The 16,577-nt window shown below is 54.5% G+C and overlaps 1 protein-coding gene and 1 non-coding gene across 2 annotated transcripts; both read right to left on the bottom strand.

Moving 5' to 3' along the window:
- Positions 1–266: 266 nt before the first annotated feature.
- On the bottom strand, positions 267–15,353 carry PRRC2A (proline rich coiled-coil 2A). Its single transcript, XM_052647448.1, has 31 exons — positions 15,217–15,353; positions 13,246–13,420; positions 12,572–12,749; positions 12,102–12,201; positions 11,938–12,010; positions 11,452–11,595; positions 11,150–11,301; positions 10,889–10,968; positions 10,601–10,743; positions 10,079–10,169; positions 9,752–9,968; positions 8,861–9,335; positions 8,226–8,416; positions 7,709–8,006; positions 7,123–7,333; positions 5,055–6,923; positions 4,307–4,578; positions 4,001–4,131; positions 3,634–3,763; positions 3,446–3,531; positions 3,016–3,249; positions 2,736–2,876; positions 2,549–2,620; positions 2,262–2,429; positions 2,006–2,088; positions 1,639–1,849; positions 1,456–1,554; positions 1,096–1,308; positions 890–984; positions 692–782; positions 267–572 (listed from the first exon to the last, which is right to left on the bottom strand). The coding sequence occupies exons 2-31, from the start codon at positions 13,355–13,357 to the stop codon at positions 432–434; spliced, it is 6,501 nt and encodes a 2,166-aa protein (XP_052503408.1). The 5' UTR covers positions 13,358–13,420; positions 15,217–15,353; the 3' UTR covers positions 267–431.
- LOC128057095 (small nucleolar RNA SNORA38) lies at positions 12,933–13,063 on the bottom strand. Its single transcript, XR_008200277.1, has one exon. It is a non-coding gene; the product is annotated as a small nucleolar RNA SNORA38 (small nucleolar RNA).
- Positions 15,354–16,577: the final 1,224 nt, after the last annotated feature.

The raw sequence follows: 16,577 nt of genomic DNA, 5'->3' as shown, positions 1-16,577 counted from the left end.
GCAAAGCTCTATAGGACTGACCCAGCTGTCAGGTACAAACTAACCTCACTGGCACAAAAAAACAAAATCTAATTCCTGGCCCACGGAATTTCTAAGATAACACCAAGAGCTTGTTTTGAGGTAGTTAGAAGTGGTCACCAAGGTAAAGTAACAAATATTTGCCTAACTGAAACCACTCTACAGATCACTTGGCATTGAATATACCATAAGAGACTGCAACCAACCAACCCATCCCCCAAATCATTTGGGAATTTTTTTTTAATCCTTTTATTCTTTTTTAACAAACGGCCCCAGGGATAGGGGACGAGGGGAGGGGAGAGGAGGGGAAGTGAGGCACCAGCCCCACAACCCTTCCCCACCCACCCCTTTCCCCCTTATATATTTATAATCTATATACAAGCCCCGGGGGGTGGGGGGCAAAGGGAACTCCCTCAGCGGGGTGGGGGCAATCCAGGCTCCTTGTCCCCTCTGGACCCAGGCTCCTCTGCCCTTCGGGATGGCCCCTCTCGAGAAGGTGGCCCTGTCCGCTCCCAAGGCTTCGGCATCCAGCGCAGGGCATCTGGTGGGGAGGCCTGGGGGGCGGGCACATGTGGAAGAATTAAGTCAAACAGGGAGGTCAGGGATGGAAGAGTGGGAACTCAGGGGGAAACTCCTCAACTCGGGCTTGTGCCTACAAGGGTTTCTCCTTCACCTGCTGGTAGAGGTCGATGCGCTGTGTGCGGAAGACTCCGCTATAGGTGGAAGGTGGGGCCTTGAGACGGGAATTGAGGCCAGAGAAAGACCTGGAGGAAAGATATTTGAGGCAACCTTCAGACCCACCTATGGTCCCCAAAGAAAGTAAATCCTCGGGGATGGATGGGCCGTCTGCACCCCCATTCCCTTCTCTTGCCTTCCAGATGGGGGAGTCCGTGATGACCCAGGTCCCCCAAGGTTGCTATTCAGTTTTCGATAATCCTGGAACGGCTTCAGTTCTACTGGGTGCAACTGAAGGAGAAAAGACTCATGAGCATCCTGCCTCTCCACGTCTTCATCCTGATACTGAATCCTTACCCCTGAGTCTCAGGGTTCCCTAGCACTTCAGCTCCTGTACCTTACCTCTGCTCGCCCCAAGCTAGGGCCGAAGGGCCTGGCAGGTGAAGGCAGCACCCGAGTAGCAGGAGCAGGTGGGGGCCGCACAGCCAGGCTGGGCGGCTGCAGAGGAGGGCCCACAGGTAACAGGGAGAGGGGGGGTGGGGCAGGAGGCGGCGCCGGTGGCAGGGAGCCAAAGTTCACCACAGGCAGCTGTGAGTCCACCATGGGCAGAAGCATCTGTAATGAGAAACATGGGAACATGGGAGTGTGTGCTGGGGGCAGGGAGGAATGTCAGAAAACCAGCAAGAGTCCAAACAAGCAACAAAAAACGCTATAGAGTTGGAAGGCAAAGTGCACAAAGGGGACTGGGAAGATAAAAGGTACCTGCTGGGCAGGGGCCCCTGAGGGGAGGAAGCCGCTTTGGCCACCAGGCTGCAGAGGAGCCGAATAAAAATCTGAGGGGGATGGCAGATCCTGTCGCACCTGTTGGGGAACAGGGAGGACAATGTCGACTCCCCCCAAGCACCCTACTCCTACCCCTAAGCCCAGCATCCGCCCGCCTCTCACCTGAAGCAAGGGTGGGTCTGGCAGAGGGCTAGGGCAGAAGGCTGGAGAGTAGAGGAAGGAAGGTGGAGGGTAGAGAACCCCTCCAGCCGGCAGCTTCCCCAGCTCTGTTGCTTGCAGTGCAGAGAAATCCAGAAACTGGCCCTTGACAGCTATCCCCGAGAGCAGTGCCGAGGGTGGGGCTGGGCCCGTGGGGAGGTACAGGGGCTGTGATCTGGAGGGAAATTGGGCCAAGGCAGAGAAGTATCAGGAACCAGTCAACTCCTTTAGTCTGAAATGGAAGTCCACCACCCTCCAGGTACCCTAGAAGTGTCTTCCCCTTCTCTCTTTCCCTGAACACAGTTCCATGTCCTTCTGAAATAAGTGTTACCTGTAAGGGTGCAGTGAGGGTGTCCCAGGACGGAAGCCTCCACTGTTGGGATGTAACTGAGAGTCTATGGCTCCTCCTGAGACCTGCAGGAAAGCAAGAATGGAACAGCTCCAGTTTTCCTGGTCAAGAAAAACTCACCCACCCCACCCACTACAGCAAAAGCAGGAAGAAAAATTTTAAAAACTGCAAATGGGAAAGGCTTGATTTTAGGGGACAGCAGACAGAGAGGGGTCCTTGAAAAGGAGGCAGGACCCACCTGAGAACTGGGAGGCCCAGGGCTGCCATAGAAGATCTCCGGGTACAAGCGCTGGCCTGAGGAGCTGGTCTCAGGGCCACAGTGCCCAGAAGCCAGGTTCTTGGATTGTGGCTCAGCTGAGGCAGAAGCACTGGGGAGCAGCTCCCAGTCTCGGGCCATGGGAATGGCCTGGGAAGGAGAAGTCTTGTCAAGAGGGCCATCTGTGCAACCTGGATGCCCAGGTCACTCCCAGACACTCTCCTCCAGGTGTCCAAAGCCTGTCATCAAAACCTCACTCTCCCACTTACCTCAGTAACTGATGCTGTTAGCTCCTTCTCTGCTTTTAAACTGTCTCCCACCACCAGGCACAAGTCTGAGTCCTGTGATCACGAGGCAGGGGAGATGGTCCATGATTCAGACACGTGTCCTCCCCCACTTCCAGTCCTTCCCCTCTCTCCACCCAGGCCAAGACACCCCGATCCAGTCCACACAGACCTTATCACTGGTACCAAACTGGACTGGAGGACCAGGTCGATGGGACGGCCGGAGGGAACCAGGCTCTGGACCTCGGTCTGTACGCTGCAATCGTTCTGTGCCAATGGGCCCAGGGGGCAGAGGCTGCTCCCGGGGCAGCTCCTGAGTAGGGCAACACAGTGAAGTAGGGGTCGGGGGAAGAAAAGGAAGCTCAAATCAGCACACACAGGCAGAGGAAAGGGGAGACAAAAGCAAGGCCAAAGTCCCAGAAACATTCTTTTATCCTTTCTTGGTCATTTACCTTTCTGTCCCCATCATGGGGGGCAGGTGGCCGTCTCCTAGGAGGTTCAGAGGGTTCAGAGCCAGGTGGACCCTCACCAGCAACAGCATTCAGGGGTGAGGGGCCTCCAGGTCGCTTGGGGGGCCCCTCTGCTGCCCCCTTGAGTCCTCCATCAGGGGAACTTCGTTGGCTGCAGGGACCTGATGACACCTGAGAATCCCCACTCAGGTCCACCCCACTGTCAGACTGACTCATCTGAGAGGAGTGGAGAAGGAGTTAAGTCAGAGCAGGAAGCACCCCAATACCTGAATGAGGTACACACATAGACAAACTATAGAAAGGAGACGACTGTGTGATGGAACAGCCCCACGCTCATCCCAGGACAGTTGGGCAAGTAGGGCCGGTACTCAACAACATCCCAGCTCAGACACTCCCTCCCTCTCTCACTCACCTCCGTGCCAGCCACATCCTCAAAAGGACTCAGGGGTTCCATCCAAGGCTCCATGGAGCCAGGCTGGTAACTCTTTCGGCTAGTGGCTGGGAAAAGCACCAACATACAGAAGTGAGAGAAGACAGTTCTTCCGGTCCATCTTGCTCTAAAGTCCTCTAACACAGTCCTTCCTTTTCAGCTGAACTCACCAGTATGTAAACGATTCCAGATGTGAGGGGTCAGGGCCTCTGTTCCTGCATCTCTGGACTCCCCCTGAGGGCCTGAGCCCTCGGGTTTGGGGCCCAAAAATCCAGAGCTATGAGGAGGTGGCAGTGATTCCTAAAAATGAGAGTCCAGAAACAAGACATGAATGAGATGGGAACTGGGCAATACAAGCAAGTAGGACATAGAACCACACATGTGGGGCAAAACAGGAGATACAAGAAATAAGCAGTGATCAACACTGAGAATTTGGGGTGAAAACACAATGGCAGAAATAGGAAAAAGAGTGGAGAAAACATAAAGTTAGAGCTCTCAATAGTGAGAGCAGTGAAATACTTCAACCCAGTCCCTTACCTCCTGCAGCAGCTCTGGTTTTCTAGGTGGCCGCTCTCGCCGTTTAGGGGGGAAGGGATTAACTCCAGCAGAGTCCCGGGACGTCCCGCCCATCCCCCTCACCATCGGCCCTGGCTCCTCGAAATGGGGGTCTGGGGAGAAGGGGAGATTCATCAGTGTCTGCCTTGACTATCACCAAACTGAGCTTTGCCCTCTATACTCCACCTCCCAATCCTACACCCTCAGTACAGACACCCAGCACCATCACTCCTGGGCCACACACTTCCTCCTTCAACACCCTGGGAACCCTTAGCCCCTCCAGCTTACCTGAACTGACGTCGTCATTGTTGGCCCTCTGAGGGTCATAACGGGTGGGGGGCCGAGGAGAGGGGCCTTGAGGGGCTTGGGGAGGCCCAGGCTTCGGCCTTGGGTGCCCCACTGGCGCAGCTGCACTTCCCTGGCGGCTGCTGAGCTGAGCCAGAGCCTGCTGGATGCCAGCAGGGTTGCTGTGGATAACTTGGTCCAAGCGGAAGACCGCAGAACTGCTGGGGGGAGGGGGAGGCAGAGGGAGCCCTGGGGGACGTTCCTCTGGGGGACGGCTGAAAAGAACAAAGAATCAGCTCCAGTATTTACAAAACTGTTACCATTTTCCCTACAACACTCTTCAACCTGTTCTCTGTGCTAAAATCCAGGTGTTTCTGGAGAACTTTTTTTCTGGCCGCACCACCCAACTCCTGGGATTTTGGTTCCCTAACCAGGGAGCAAAGCTGAGCCCGGACAATGAAGGCGCAGAGTCCTAACCTTGGAACTGCCAGGGAATCCTTGTTTTCCCACACTTCTAAGGAAATTTTACTCGTACAGGTGCACAAAGGAAAACAAGGAATACGGGTGTTTCCGATGCTGTCCACTGCTTTCCAGCCACGTCACCTAAACACAGATCCCTGGTGCCCTAACAGCTCACTCCATGTATTGACCTCCATTCCACTGCATCCAACCCAGCTTCTCTAACAGGTTTTCTCCCCTCCCCCAACCCAACAACTCAAAGGAATAAACTTAACCACCTGCCCGTACCCACCTTCGGTTCTTGGGAGAGGGCCAGCTCCTCTTGTCCCCTCGCCCTGGGCCGGCCCTCCCTCCAGGACCCCCGCCACCTCCTCCACTGCTGCCACCACCACCGCCAGACTTGTTGCTTGGGCCTGGGCGCCGGTTCTGCCTCTCCATGCCAGGTCGCTGACTCGAAAAGCTCCGCTTGCTCAAATCCTTAGCTCTCTGGCTCAGATCTCCACGGGACATGGTTGAGATGCCTGGTCCAGCACCACCTCCACTCCCTCCATGAGTCCCCACAGCTTTGGGGGTCAGCAGTGCTGGTGGCGGAGCCTCCTTGTCCCCCCGCCGCTCGCTGGCAAAGTCGCTGCTCTCAGAGGCTGTCTCCCACTCCTCGTTGGCTTGGTCCGAGTTCTGGTTTGACAGATCAGGAGACTTGGCCGCTGCCCGGCGAGGTGGTGGGGGCACCGCTACTGTCGTGAGGGCCTCCTCTGACCCGGGTGTAGAGGCTGGAAGAGCTAGGGAGGGCTTGCCCTCAGCTCCCCTGGCAGCATTCTCTCGTTCCTGTTTCAGTCTCCGGAAACGAGGTGGTTTGTCCTGCTGCTGAGCCCTCCCGTGTCGTCTCCTTCTGGGCCGCTCCCCGTCTTCCACACCCATGCCTCCATTGTTGCCTCCACTGCTGCCTCCTCGGGCCATAGGGCACAGAGGCCCCGGGGTCAGCTTCTCTTTCAAAGGCTCCTTACTTGGTGGCATAGGACCTGTTGGAGGCTTCTTTGGAGCCAGGGACTTGGTTGGGGGGCTCCAGCCGGGGCAAATGGGGGGAGGGGGCCGCCCACCCCCTCGACCCCGACGGGATGGCACCCCTCTGGGAGTAAAGACTCGCCCACCTCGGGCAGTAGAAAAGCGGGCTGGGGCTGGTGAAGGGGGTGCTCCTGATGATGGGGGAACAAGAGGGACCTGCGTAGGTACTCCTTCCTTGGGAGTGGGGGCCTCCTTGTCCGAGGGGGCCAGGTCACTCTCGTGGGTCTCACTGCCTGTCTCTGAGCCCCGCTGCCGGCGCCGCTTGGGGATTTCTTCATACTCCGAGCCCTCACTCCGTGTCTCACTGGCAGTGCGGCCTCGGGGAGGAGGATGGTTTGGTCCCCCTGTCCCACCTCCACGTCCATCATCTCCTCGAAACTCTCGGTAACTGCGGAACTCTCGGCTTCGGGCTCCCCGCCCCCGTCCTCCGTAGGTCCCCCGAAAACCCCTCCCTCTGGCAAAATACTCCCCTCGGCCCCGACCCCGGCAAGAGGTAGGACCCACTCTTTCATAGGAATAGTCCCTCCTAAGCCTTGGGGCAGGGGAAAGATTCCCACTGGGTGGGGTCTCCTTGGGGCCAGCTATCTTCCCCTTCACTGTCTTCAATGGGTCTGGCTTTGGAGCCTTGGGGGTTTCATCCCCCTGTTCGAGGGGCTTGGGGTTGGGGGGCAGCTCTTCAACTTTCACAGGCGGTGGGGGTTTCTTTATCGGCCCGGCCCGGCGGGGAGGGGCCCCTGACTCCTCTGGAGGGATCCCACGACGACTGCTGCCTGGGCGTGGGCCCCAGCGGGTCTCCGTGCGGCTCTCTCTGCGAGGTGGCGGGGGGCCTTGGCCTCCAATTCCTCGGGAAGGTTTTCGACCAGTTTCTGGCCCTGTCAGCTGTGGAGCCTCCTCCTTGGGGGTTTCCTTCTTGGGTGGTGGAGCTTGCATCTTGGCTGCCTCCTCATTGCCTGGGGGCCAGGGGAGTGGACGGGGCCCTGGGGGAGCTGGCTCCTCCAGAGGAAAGCGAGAGATTGGGGGCCCAGGCGCTCCATTCTCAGGAAAGCCTGGATAACCAGCCAGATAGGGTGGTGGAGGAGGTACTGGAGGGGTCTCGCTCCTGAAGAGGGAGACAGAAAAGATGGAATTAAGTATCTCAAGAGAAGGAAAACGAACTAGGTGGAGAAACAGAACACTTTTATTATTATGACCCAAACACTCCTTTCATGTTTATTCCTATCGCTTCACTAATAATCCAAAGTACCTATTCTTCTAGATATGTTTGCTAGAAACCCTTCCGTTTCTCTACTCACACTCACCTCATCCCCTTCTCATCCTCATCAGCAGCCTGGCGCAGTGGTGAAGTAAGTGGGCGGGGGTCAGCAGGTGTGGTGGTGAAAACATCTCCTACCCAAGCCAACTTTGGATCCACTGGTGGGGTGCCCCGATCCCGTAAGAGGGGGGGTGCATGGCGCTCAAATGGCTCTGAACTTGAGCCCCCACTGTCTGAACGCTCCCGGGGAACTAGGCCTGAGAAAACCAAACAGTATGAGAAAAAGTATCGTTTTTACGTTACAGGCCCTCCAGCCCCCAAAGCACCTCCCCAGTTCAATCCCCCACAGCAGTCCGGTCAATGTCAGTGCCTCCATCTCCTGGGAGACAGTGCCTGCTCTCCTAAAACATGGTGAACCACTCAGCTTCCCTACAGATCAATCTATCCCTCCCTCCACCCAGGGGAATCTTGGTGTAGGGGCATCCCTACTTTACTCCTGCAACAAAAAGCTATCTCGGGAGTGCTAAGCTCACTTCTTGATTGGTTGCCCTTCATCCCCATAGCAAGATGAGGATACCTACTTCCCAAGACTAAGGGGTCCCTGACGCCCCACCTCGTCTATGGTGCCTTACCAGAGGGATGCACACCAGGAGGGTAGAAGTCCAGAGGGGGCCGGCCTTGGAGGAGCCGAGGGTCCACATAAGGAGGAATCATCATCCAGCGGGGATCAAAGTTCATAGGGGGCATGGGCGGGGGCCGGCCCAGAGCACCTGGGTATAGGGCCTTGGGGGGCGGGGGCGGAGCCTGTGGAGCTGGCACGGCCCCCATGGTCACAGGCTGCGGTGGTGACGGGGGCACTGGGGTAGGCTGGGCAGAGCCCTGCTGATGCTGCTGCCACTGCTGCTGCTGTTGCTGCTTCAAAAGCTGCTCCTGGGGAAGGACAAAAGGGAGTGAGATGCATCAAAGGACCAACCAGAACGCAGGACTAGCAAAAACAAAACCCACACTGATGCGACACTTGGACCAGACAGAAACTAGGGTGACTCAACGGAGATAACTGGTAGAGGGACCCAGGAAGTAACTTATGGGTAGGCTAAATACTGAAACCAAGCAGAGAAGCAGCCCTTAAGAGAAGTAATTTAGTTTCACCTGCTGCTGCCGCTGGAAACGAGGAGGCAATGATTTCTGATATTTGGGATAGCCCAAGCCTTGGCTGGGGGGCTGCCGGGTGGGACCAACTCCATCACCCTTGGGTTCCACCTTTGGGGCTGGGGGTGTGGCAGGGGAAGGAACCTCTTCTGGTGGTTCAGGACCCTCTTTTGAGGGTACTTGAGGTTCCACTGCATTGAAAAAAAGATAATCAGAGCGATCTAGTCCACCAACAGATATTCCATGAACACCCCATAATTTCAGCACTCACTTCTAGCAGCCCCTCTAACAATAAGACCATCCCATTTAAAATCCATGAAAACACTTCAAGGTCTCTCAAAAGCCAACGGTGGTGGCATTAATTTCCCATGAAATCATCAAAGTAACACTTCCTTCACCCTTGCTCCACTCTAGGCCTATAGGGAAGTGGTTTTAGGTTACTACTTATTCAGGAACTCAGGTAAGAAAACCTTTCCCCCTCAGATGTCCACAGAAGCAAAAAGATCCATTTCACCTATACCAGTGACAGTCCAATGAACCGAAACTGCCTTTTATTTCCTTTACTCACATCCTTACCACCTGCACCCTCAACCCCAAGCAGACAGAAGGTCTACCCATCACCATCTCCATCATACCTGCACTGGCTTCGAAGCTACCATTGCTGGGGCTACTGGCGCTGCCCCCACCACCCACTGTGGTCGGAGCCGGAGCCACACCTGGAGTGGGGGTGGACTGGGCAGGAGAGGACTGTGCCGGCTCTTCTGGTTCTTTTTCAGGTGTCGGAACTGGGGCCGGCGGAGGAGCTGGAGGCGTGGGGAGTTCTTTGGGGACTGCAGGTGGTGGAGCGGGAGCAGGAGGGGGAGCAGGTGGTGCAGCAGGCTCTGCTTTGAGCCGCTTGTCAGGTGCCCCAAACTTCTCATCAAGTCGCTTGAGCTTCTCGGCACAGGCTGCCCTGCGCTCCTCCTGCATGCGCCGCTCCTCCTCCTCTCGCCGGCGCCGAGCCCGCTCCACGGCCAGGGAGATTTCAGACGACGACTGCTTTCGCCGCTGCCGCCAAGCCTCATCCTCATCTTCGGGTGCTGGGGGCTTGCAGGGAGGCCCCCCGCGATCCTGTCAGTGGGCAAACCCAGCAGGGCCAGAGGTGTCAGTTACTATGTTTCTTACGATCTCTTTCACAGACTAATCAACTGTCTTTAGCTACAGGTACAAAGACCAGGCCTTGGGGTTGATGGCCTCTCATGGTACGGACAAACTCATCATCCTCATCTTTTTTTCTTCTTTTTCAAGACCCGAAGACCACAGGTGTCCTTGTTTTTCCTAACTAGCATTCCAATTTCTCTCTTCACCCAACCCCCCTAACACCAACGATGTTCCAAACCTTTTCAGATATGCTCCACAGCTCTACACTTACTGCAGCCCGTTTTTGGCCCGCCCTCCAGCTTCCTCTTATTACTGCTGCTTCAATCAGTCAGCTGAAACTAGTCTCCCCAAAATGACCCTCTCAACCCCTCATTGTAGACACTCACTGGGTAGTCCCCAGGGGGGCCCCAGTTCCCGGCGGGGCCTCGGTGGGGTGGGGGTGGGGGAGGCTTTGGGGCAGGAGGCCCCGGCTCTGTCTCTGGAGGCCGAGAGGTCTCTGCCCAGGCCGTCTTGGGAGGGGGCGGTTCGCTGCCGGGGGAGTTGCCCTTTTTGCCATCTGCTTCAGGGGGCCGTTCCTCACCAGCAGCTGACTGGGACTCCTTGCTGTGAGTAGACCAACAGTAGAATGAAAATCAGCTGCTACCCAGCTCCTTTAAGAGTTTATTACGGTGAGACAAACAGCCCCTCCACCCCCCAGAGAGCCCTAAACTCACTGGCCCTCAGCTCCCTCCTCATCGGAGTCTCGCCCATCTTCCTCATCGCTGAACTTGAGCTTCTCAGTGTAGTCAACCTCCTCATGGGCCCCTAAGGGGAAAAGTGAAGCATGGTAACCCAAGCATTCTGCTCTCCCATCTCGAGTATCACTACACGATTGGATGCGCTATCAAGGCCAACTGCCCTCTTCCCGCTGGCATCCAGATCCACCACGACTGTCAATTTCACTCCTCTGACTCCTTCTCCACCAGGATGCGGCTTTCCTCCAGGTATCTGCCCTATCCCTCAGTGTCTATTCCCATAATGATCCATTGTTTTCTCATCAGATTTTGCTTTTTAAAACTGAAACACCTGGGAATTCCCTGGCGGTCCAGTGCTTAGGAATCCACACTTTCATTGCCAAGTGCCTGCGTTCAATCCCTGGTCAGGGAACTAAGACCCCACAAGCTGTACAGTGTGGCCCAAACCAAACCAAACCCCCAAAACAAAACTGAAATACTCGGTCCTTAACATCCACTCACCCGCCCAACCATCATCATTCTCCTGGTCCAACTGGTCAAACTCTTTGAGATTATCTTCTTTAAGAATGGAAGGCCGACCCACAGGCTCTACAAGACGCATTGGTGGCCCTGACCCTCGGGGGCCTGCCACACGGGGGAAACGGCTGTGTATGAATAGGGAAAGGAGAGAAGAAGATAAAAGAAGGCTGGATTGTATAATCACAGACCGAGCCTCCTGGCTAGAGAACCATCTCCTCCTCAGCAGGCTTCCCCTGTCCCCAGGCACAAATCCAGACCTAGATTACTCACCTGGGCCCATCAGGGGTGGGGTATCTGTAAGGCCCCTGGGGTCCATAGGGCGGAGGGAACGGGAGATATGGGGGATACATCTGCAAGAGCCCAACAGTAGCCGCTTAGAGGAGCAGCCCAACAGCCTACCACAGCCCTAAGCCTCTCATCCTCCCACCCTCCCAAACCTCTGCTATCCAGCTGTCCCCGCCAAAGACTAAGTTGTAACTCCTAACTCTAGCTTTCAGCACAATTAATCCAAAACAAGATAGCCAAACTTACGAAGGGCGGCATCATTCCGCGGTAGGGAGGGAACTGGGGTGGGCCCGAAGGCTGCAGTCCACCCCGGGGATCATGGCCGTGATGAAGTTTGGAGTCCGGGCCCTCCAGCTCATCAGGGCCACGCCCACCTCCGTCCCTCCAAGTTGTAGAATCTGTATTTTGGAAAAGACAGAGTGAACATAGCTGAAACCAACGGGGAGAAAGATGAATAAGCCAGCACTTCGCTCTGAAATGGAATAAGGTGATGTCCTGGTCAAAAGGTGGGTTCCTAATCCATTCACTCACTAATAGCGGCCACTCACTTTGAGGGCGGAGGCTTGGTCCGGGCCCAGACGACTGTTCGGCAGACTCCCTTTCCTTGGCAGCCTTGTCCTGGTCGCCAGCCGCCTGCAGGGTCGGAAATTCCTCTCGAGAGAATCGTGACAGTAGGCTTGATGCCCTTCCACCTGTTGGGGTTGAGGCACAAGAGTGAGACAAAAGTATCTTTACTGAGGATGCACTGTGAAAGTGGAAGGCTCTGACAGGTACCAGATCCAGTTCTGCCTCCAAACTTACCCCCTATGTATTAGGTGTTCGTTCCTTAAGAAACAAAATCAGTTTGGGGATACCCACCTCTCACTTTCATATATATAAATCTGCGACAAATCTTGCTCATGTGTTTCCCAAGAAACCAAATATGTGATCTAAAATTTTGCGAAGAGTATGAGGACACTTTGGTCAAGGTATAGTGCAGGACTCCTGCCTACTATGGTGCCCAAAGAGACCGCCTCAAACAGCCTTGCACTCACCATCTCCATGTGCTCCATGGGTGACGCTGGCTTGTGCCCAAGACTTTACCCCGCTTGGAACCGAAGGAGTGTTCTGGGGAAGCAGAGAGATAATGGTGACATGAGGAGGAGCTACAAGCCATTCTTGCCCCTGCTCCCTAAAAAACATCCAGTTTTTCAGATACCTCGGGGGCTGCTGGCGGTCGTTTCGATTGGTTGGAGGCAGGCGTCTGTGAAGCCGGCAGTGGCTGCGATTCCGGCTGCTGAGCGGTTGAGGCATCGGAACTGAGGGGATGGTAAGATGGGAAGGTTATTCAGAGTCTGAGACGGTACCGGCTCCTCTGCTTCTCCAACTGGTGGAGGACATGAACCGAACCCAGGCCTTCTCACTACTTTTTACAAGTTTTAAGACAAAATACCACAAGCGCATCAAGCTTGCATAGACTGTTATCTGTTCTTCAAGCTTTCCTTTCGCCTGACAAAAAGCTAAAGGTACCATTCCTTAGTCATTTAACAGGAGTCCTGCAATAGGCAGGAGAGGGTCTTTCTTCTTTGTCTCTGACTTTCATCTGGCCACGTTAGACCAAGCCCCAATTCATCCTGAAGTTCAAAGTTAAAATATTCCTAACTCTAGATCCCCTAGGTTTCCACCTACCTCTTGGGGTCGGACTGCTCCTGTTTGCTTGCCCATCCTGTTCCGTCTTTCGGCACTAGTGAGACATTGGGGTCATTGCCTTTGTTCTCGGCTTTCAGGCTTGGAAGGTTGGCCGGGGGTGGCATACGCCGAGCAATGGCAACTTTCCCAAGACTCTGTAGGCCATGTCGAGGGGCAACTGGAGAAAAGATGGAGAGAGAATGGAAAATGCCTCTAATGGGAAATCTGACAGCATCCTACCCAAGGCCCCGTTTACAGACATCCCCAACCTCTTCTCTTAGAAAGCTTCTCTCCCTTTGCCCTAGGCAATCTCTGAAATTCTATCAACAAGGAAGGCTGAAAGGCTTTACACTCAGTAATTCTTTGTGGGATGGTTGATCTTGAGCCTGCAAGGAGCAAGCTGGCCCTAGACTTCTCCAAGTCCACATTTCTTTGCCTCCAATTCTTACGTGTCCAAAGACAGGAAACCACAGACACGCCTTTGTAGGAGGATGCTTGTGTTCACCAAAAGCACAACGTCCCCTACGGGATCCAAGATAAAACTGGAAAGTCTCTAGTGTTCCTCTAACCTTCTGATATATGTATTACAGGTGTTCCCTTCAAAGAGCTCTGAAATACATGACCCATTCATACTCATCCTCCAATAATTAGGAACATCAGTGCAGGACCCTCACCAGCGGGTTTCTGGATCTCTAAGGACTTGCCCTTATATGTATCAAACAGGTTGAGCGAGGAATACTTCTTTCCATCCTTCCCCTTGGCAGTCGGCCCCGAGCGATCGGACATTGCGCTGGAAGCTCATTGAGTACGTTGGGTCCTGCAGGCACCTCCCCCAAAACGTGCCGGAGCCTGTGACCAGACACCAAGTGTTTCACTCTCTGCTCCACCAAGGGCCTCCCAATAGAAGCCTAGATGCTCCCTTTTATTCTTACTGGGGCCCAGATATATGGCCCTCTTATGCCTCTTCCTCCAGCCTATTCAAACACCCCAGTTCCTTTAAGCAACCATCATATCTTCTTAGTTCCCCACAAACCCCATATGCCATATTCCCTCTTTCCCCCAGACACCCCTTACCAAGGAATCCCAAATAAAAATCCAGTATCTTCCTAGTATAAACACTCTCCCCTTTGTGCCAGTCTATAAAGGGTAGCAACCTCATTATGCCCACAAGTAATAATCTCTCCATCAAAATCATTTCAGGTACCTACAATAAAAACAGCAAGTCCAAGCCCTAGAGCAAACCAGAGAGAGGCATACAGCTCCGTCATGTAAGGAAGGGAGGTTTAGCTCTCCCTCATTAGACACCAGCTTCCTAAGTTTGCCCTGGGTTCTAGTTCCTGCAGTCTCCCTCCCATCCGGGGAGGTTTTGCAGGAAGGTATGCAGGAGTTTAAGGATTTTATGAGCTTGCTCAGCCAGACCTGGGGTTGGTGCCAGAGAATTCCTCAGGGAACAACTGGGGCACTACATACTCCCAAGCTACAGAATCAAGTATTTTCAATATTCCATCTTTTCTTACACTTGCCCCCATCCCAGCTCCTGGAAAAAAGTTTGTCTCCAGATGGAATACTGGTGGGCTCTGGTTTACCCTACATACACGTGGGTAAAACAAAGCATTATGGATCCACGTCAAGAACACCAAGTAACCATGGGGCCAAGGCTAGAATCAACTTCATTTTCCTACCCCCCCCCCCCCATCAGCAGTCATTTCTTTCCCTGATTCTCCTTGCTCCCCAAGCCGACCATACTCTCCAACATCGGTTAGTGTTCCTGAGTGACCAGGCATTTGTTTGTAGACAACAGTGTAAAGGAAAGAGATAGGGAGTTGGTGAGATATCCAGACAAGACCAGGATGATAACTAAAATCAAGAACTTTAAGGAGATGGGGGTTGCTCTGGAGGTGTTTAAGGCCAGTCTTTGAAAATTTATGAAGGGAACGGGGATAGAATAATGAAAAAAAATCTAAATTAATAAGAGAATTATGAAAGCCGGTGGAAAATAATACACGTAAGCGGGAATGGCAGGAAAAGGATGCAGACCAAAGGGAGCAATGTCAGGAGACTCAGGAGAAAAGGAGGAGTTGGGATAAAAAGGTGATAAGGAAGATGAGATGAAAAAAGCAGAGAAGATATTGAGGAACGTAGAAAGCACAGATGCGGGATAAAAGCAGGGTTCCAGAGTGGGAGTGACTGGATGAGAAGTGGGGAGTCAAAAAAGGGGGACCTTAGCGCTGGGTGATGGGAGGGGTCCACTATGGAGGAAAGAAGACTCTTGGGAGAGTAGGACAGTCAGGCGCGGCCCACCCCAGAGCGGCATTAAGGAAGGGGACCCATAAATAGGGGTGATAGTCCAGGAGCGCAAGGCGGGTGGGGAGTTACGGCCCAGGAGCCGGGGGGAGGGCTCCCCATGAAGCCAGAAGGTGAGTGGGTACGGGGAGGTTATAGACTCAGAGATGGGCTAGAGATGCGGGTCCCAGAGTGGGAGTATCGGAGGGGGAGGGGCAGGCAGGGCCCGGCAGCAGGAGGACAAAATGGCGGCGGCTAATGGCAGCTTCTCCTCCCCCCGGCCCGCCGCCGCCGCCGCCGCCGCTGCCACCACCGCTCCCGCGCCGGAAAAGGGCGTTAGCATTCGGCTCGCCCAGACTCACCTGGCCGGGTGCGCGGGGGTCCGGGACCGGGGCCTAGGGGCCTCCCCGGGGTGGGATGGCGGTGGGGCGGGGGCGGATGGCGGCGGATGGCGCCGGGTTCGGCTCCTCCCGTCTCCCTCGCTCACTCCGCGGCTGGGCTCCGACTAACGGCCCATCCGGGCAACCGCCGCCCCCGGGAGCGCCCCCCCTCCCGCCTCCCTCCGCGACTAGACACGCCCCTTTATTTGCATAAAGGGCGGGGCGCTTTCTACCCTATCCCTCTTTACTTCCAGGGCTGTCCTTTTTTTAAAAAAAAAGCAGAGCGTGCGAAGCTGACATAAGTTATTTGCATAAGGAGGAGGGACTTATAGGCGCTAGGAAGCCGGTTGGCTGAAGAGGCAGGCTCCCGGCGTCGGCCGTTGAGACGTGTAGAGGGGGCGGGAATGCGGTGCCGGTCGGCCAGGCTGTTGGGACGCAGAATTTGCACGACGACTAGGGGGAGAAAGAGGCGGAGCGTGCGTAGTGCGTTCGTGGAAAGATGGGAACGGAGAGACGTAGAGACGCCAAGAGTGGAAGCAAACGATGCTAGGCCTATAGTACTATCCGCGAAGAAGAGCTAGAAGACTGGGCGGAAGGGATTAGCTGCTGGAGGGCGGAGTTGACGTAACCAGGGAAGAGCTCCAACTCACGCTTATCTTCGCGAGAGGTGAAAGCATGAGGGGGCGGGGCCTTTATTTATTAAATCACGTCATGCAAATAAGGTAGATTGACAGGCCAATCCAAGAGTCCAGGGGAATGCATCACGGAACATAGGCAGTCTGTGAGTAGTTCTACTTATTTGCATAATATATGCAAATCGTTTGGACAAAGATAGGGTACAAATAACCTATTCCTCAAAATATTGGCAACTAATGACTAAGATAGGCATTTAACTTTATAATCTATAATTTTCATGAATATATTTATATATCTGATATTATTGACAGTTTCCGTTTACTTCATAACGGGTTTAATTCTGCGGAATGCAGTACCATTCCCCTCCTTTGTCTCCTATTACGTGTGTGTGTGTGTGTGTGTGTGTAGTCGCTCAGTCGCGTGTGTGTGTGTGTGTGTGTGTAGTCGCTCAGTCGTGTGTGTGTGTGTAGTCGCTCAGTCGTGTGTGTGTGTGTGTAGTCGCTCAGTCGTGTCTCTTTGGGACCGCATGGACTGGGACTACATGGACAGTAGCCTTCCAGGCTCCTCTGTCCGGTGGAATTTTCCAGGCGATCTTGAACTGGGTTGCCATTTCCTACTCCAGGTGATCTTCCCAATCCAGGTATAGAACCCATGTCTCTTGCATCTCCCACACTGGCAGAGAGCCACCTGGGAAGCTCTGTTACTCG

This window comes from Budorcas taxicolor, chromosome 11, assembly GCF_023091745.1.
Source record: "Budorcas taxicolor isolate Tak-1 chromosome 11, Takin1.1, whole genome shotgun sequence".
In the NCBI taxonomy this organism is placed as follows: Eukaryota; Metazoa; Chordata; class Mammalia; order Artiodactyla; family Bovidae; genus Budorcas; species Budorcas taxicolor.
This window is presented reverse-complemented; position numbering and strand designations above follow the sequence as displayed.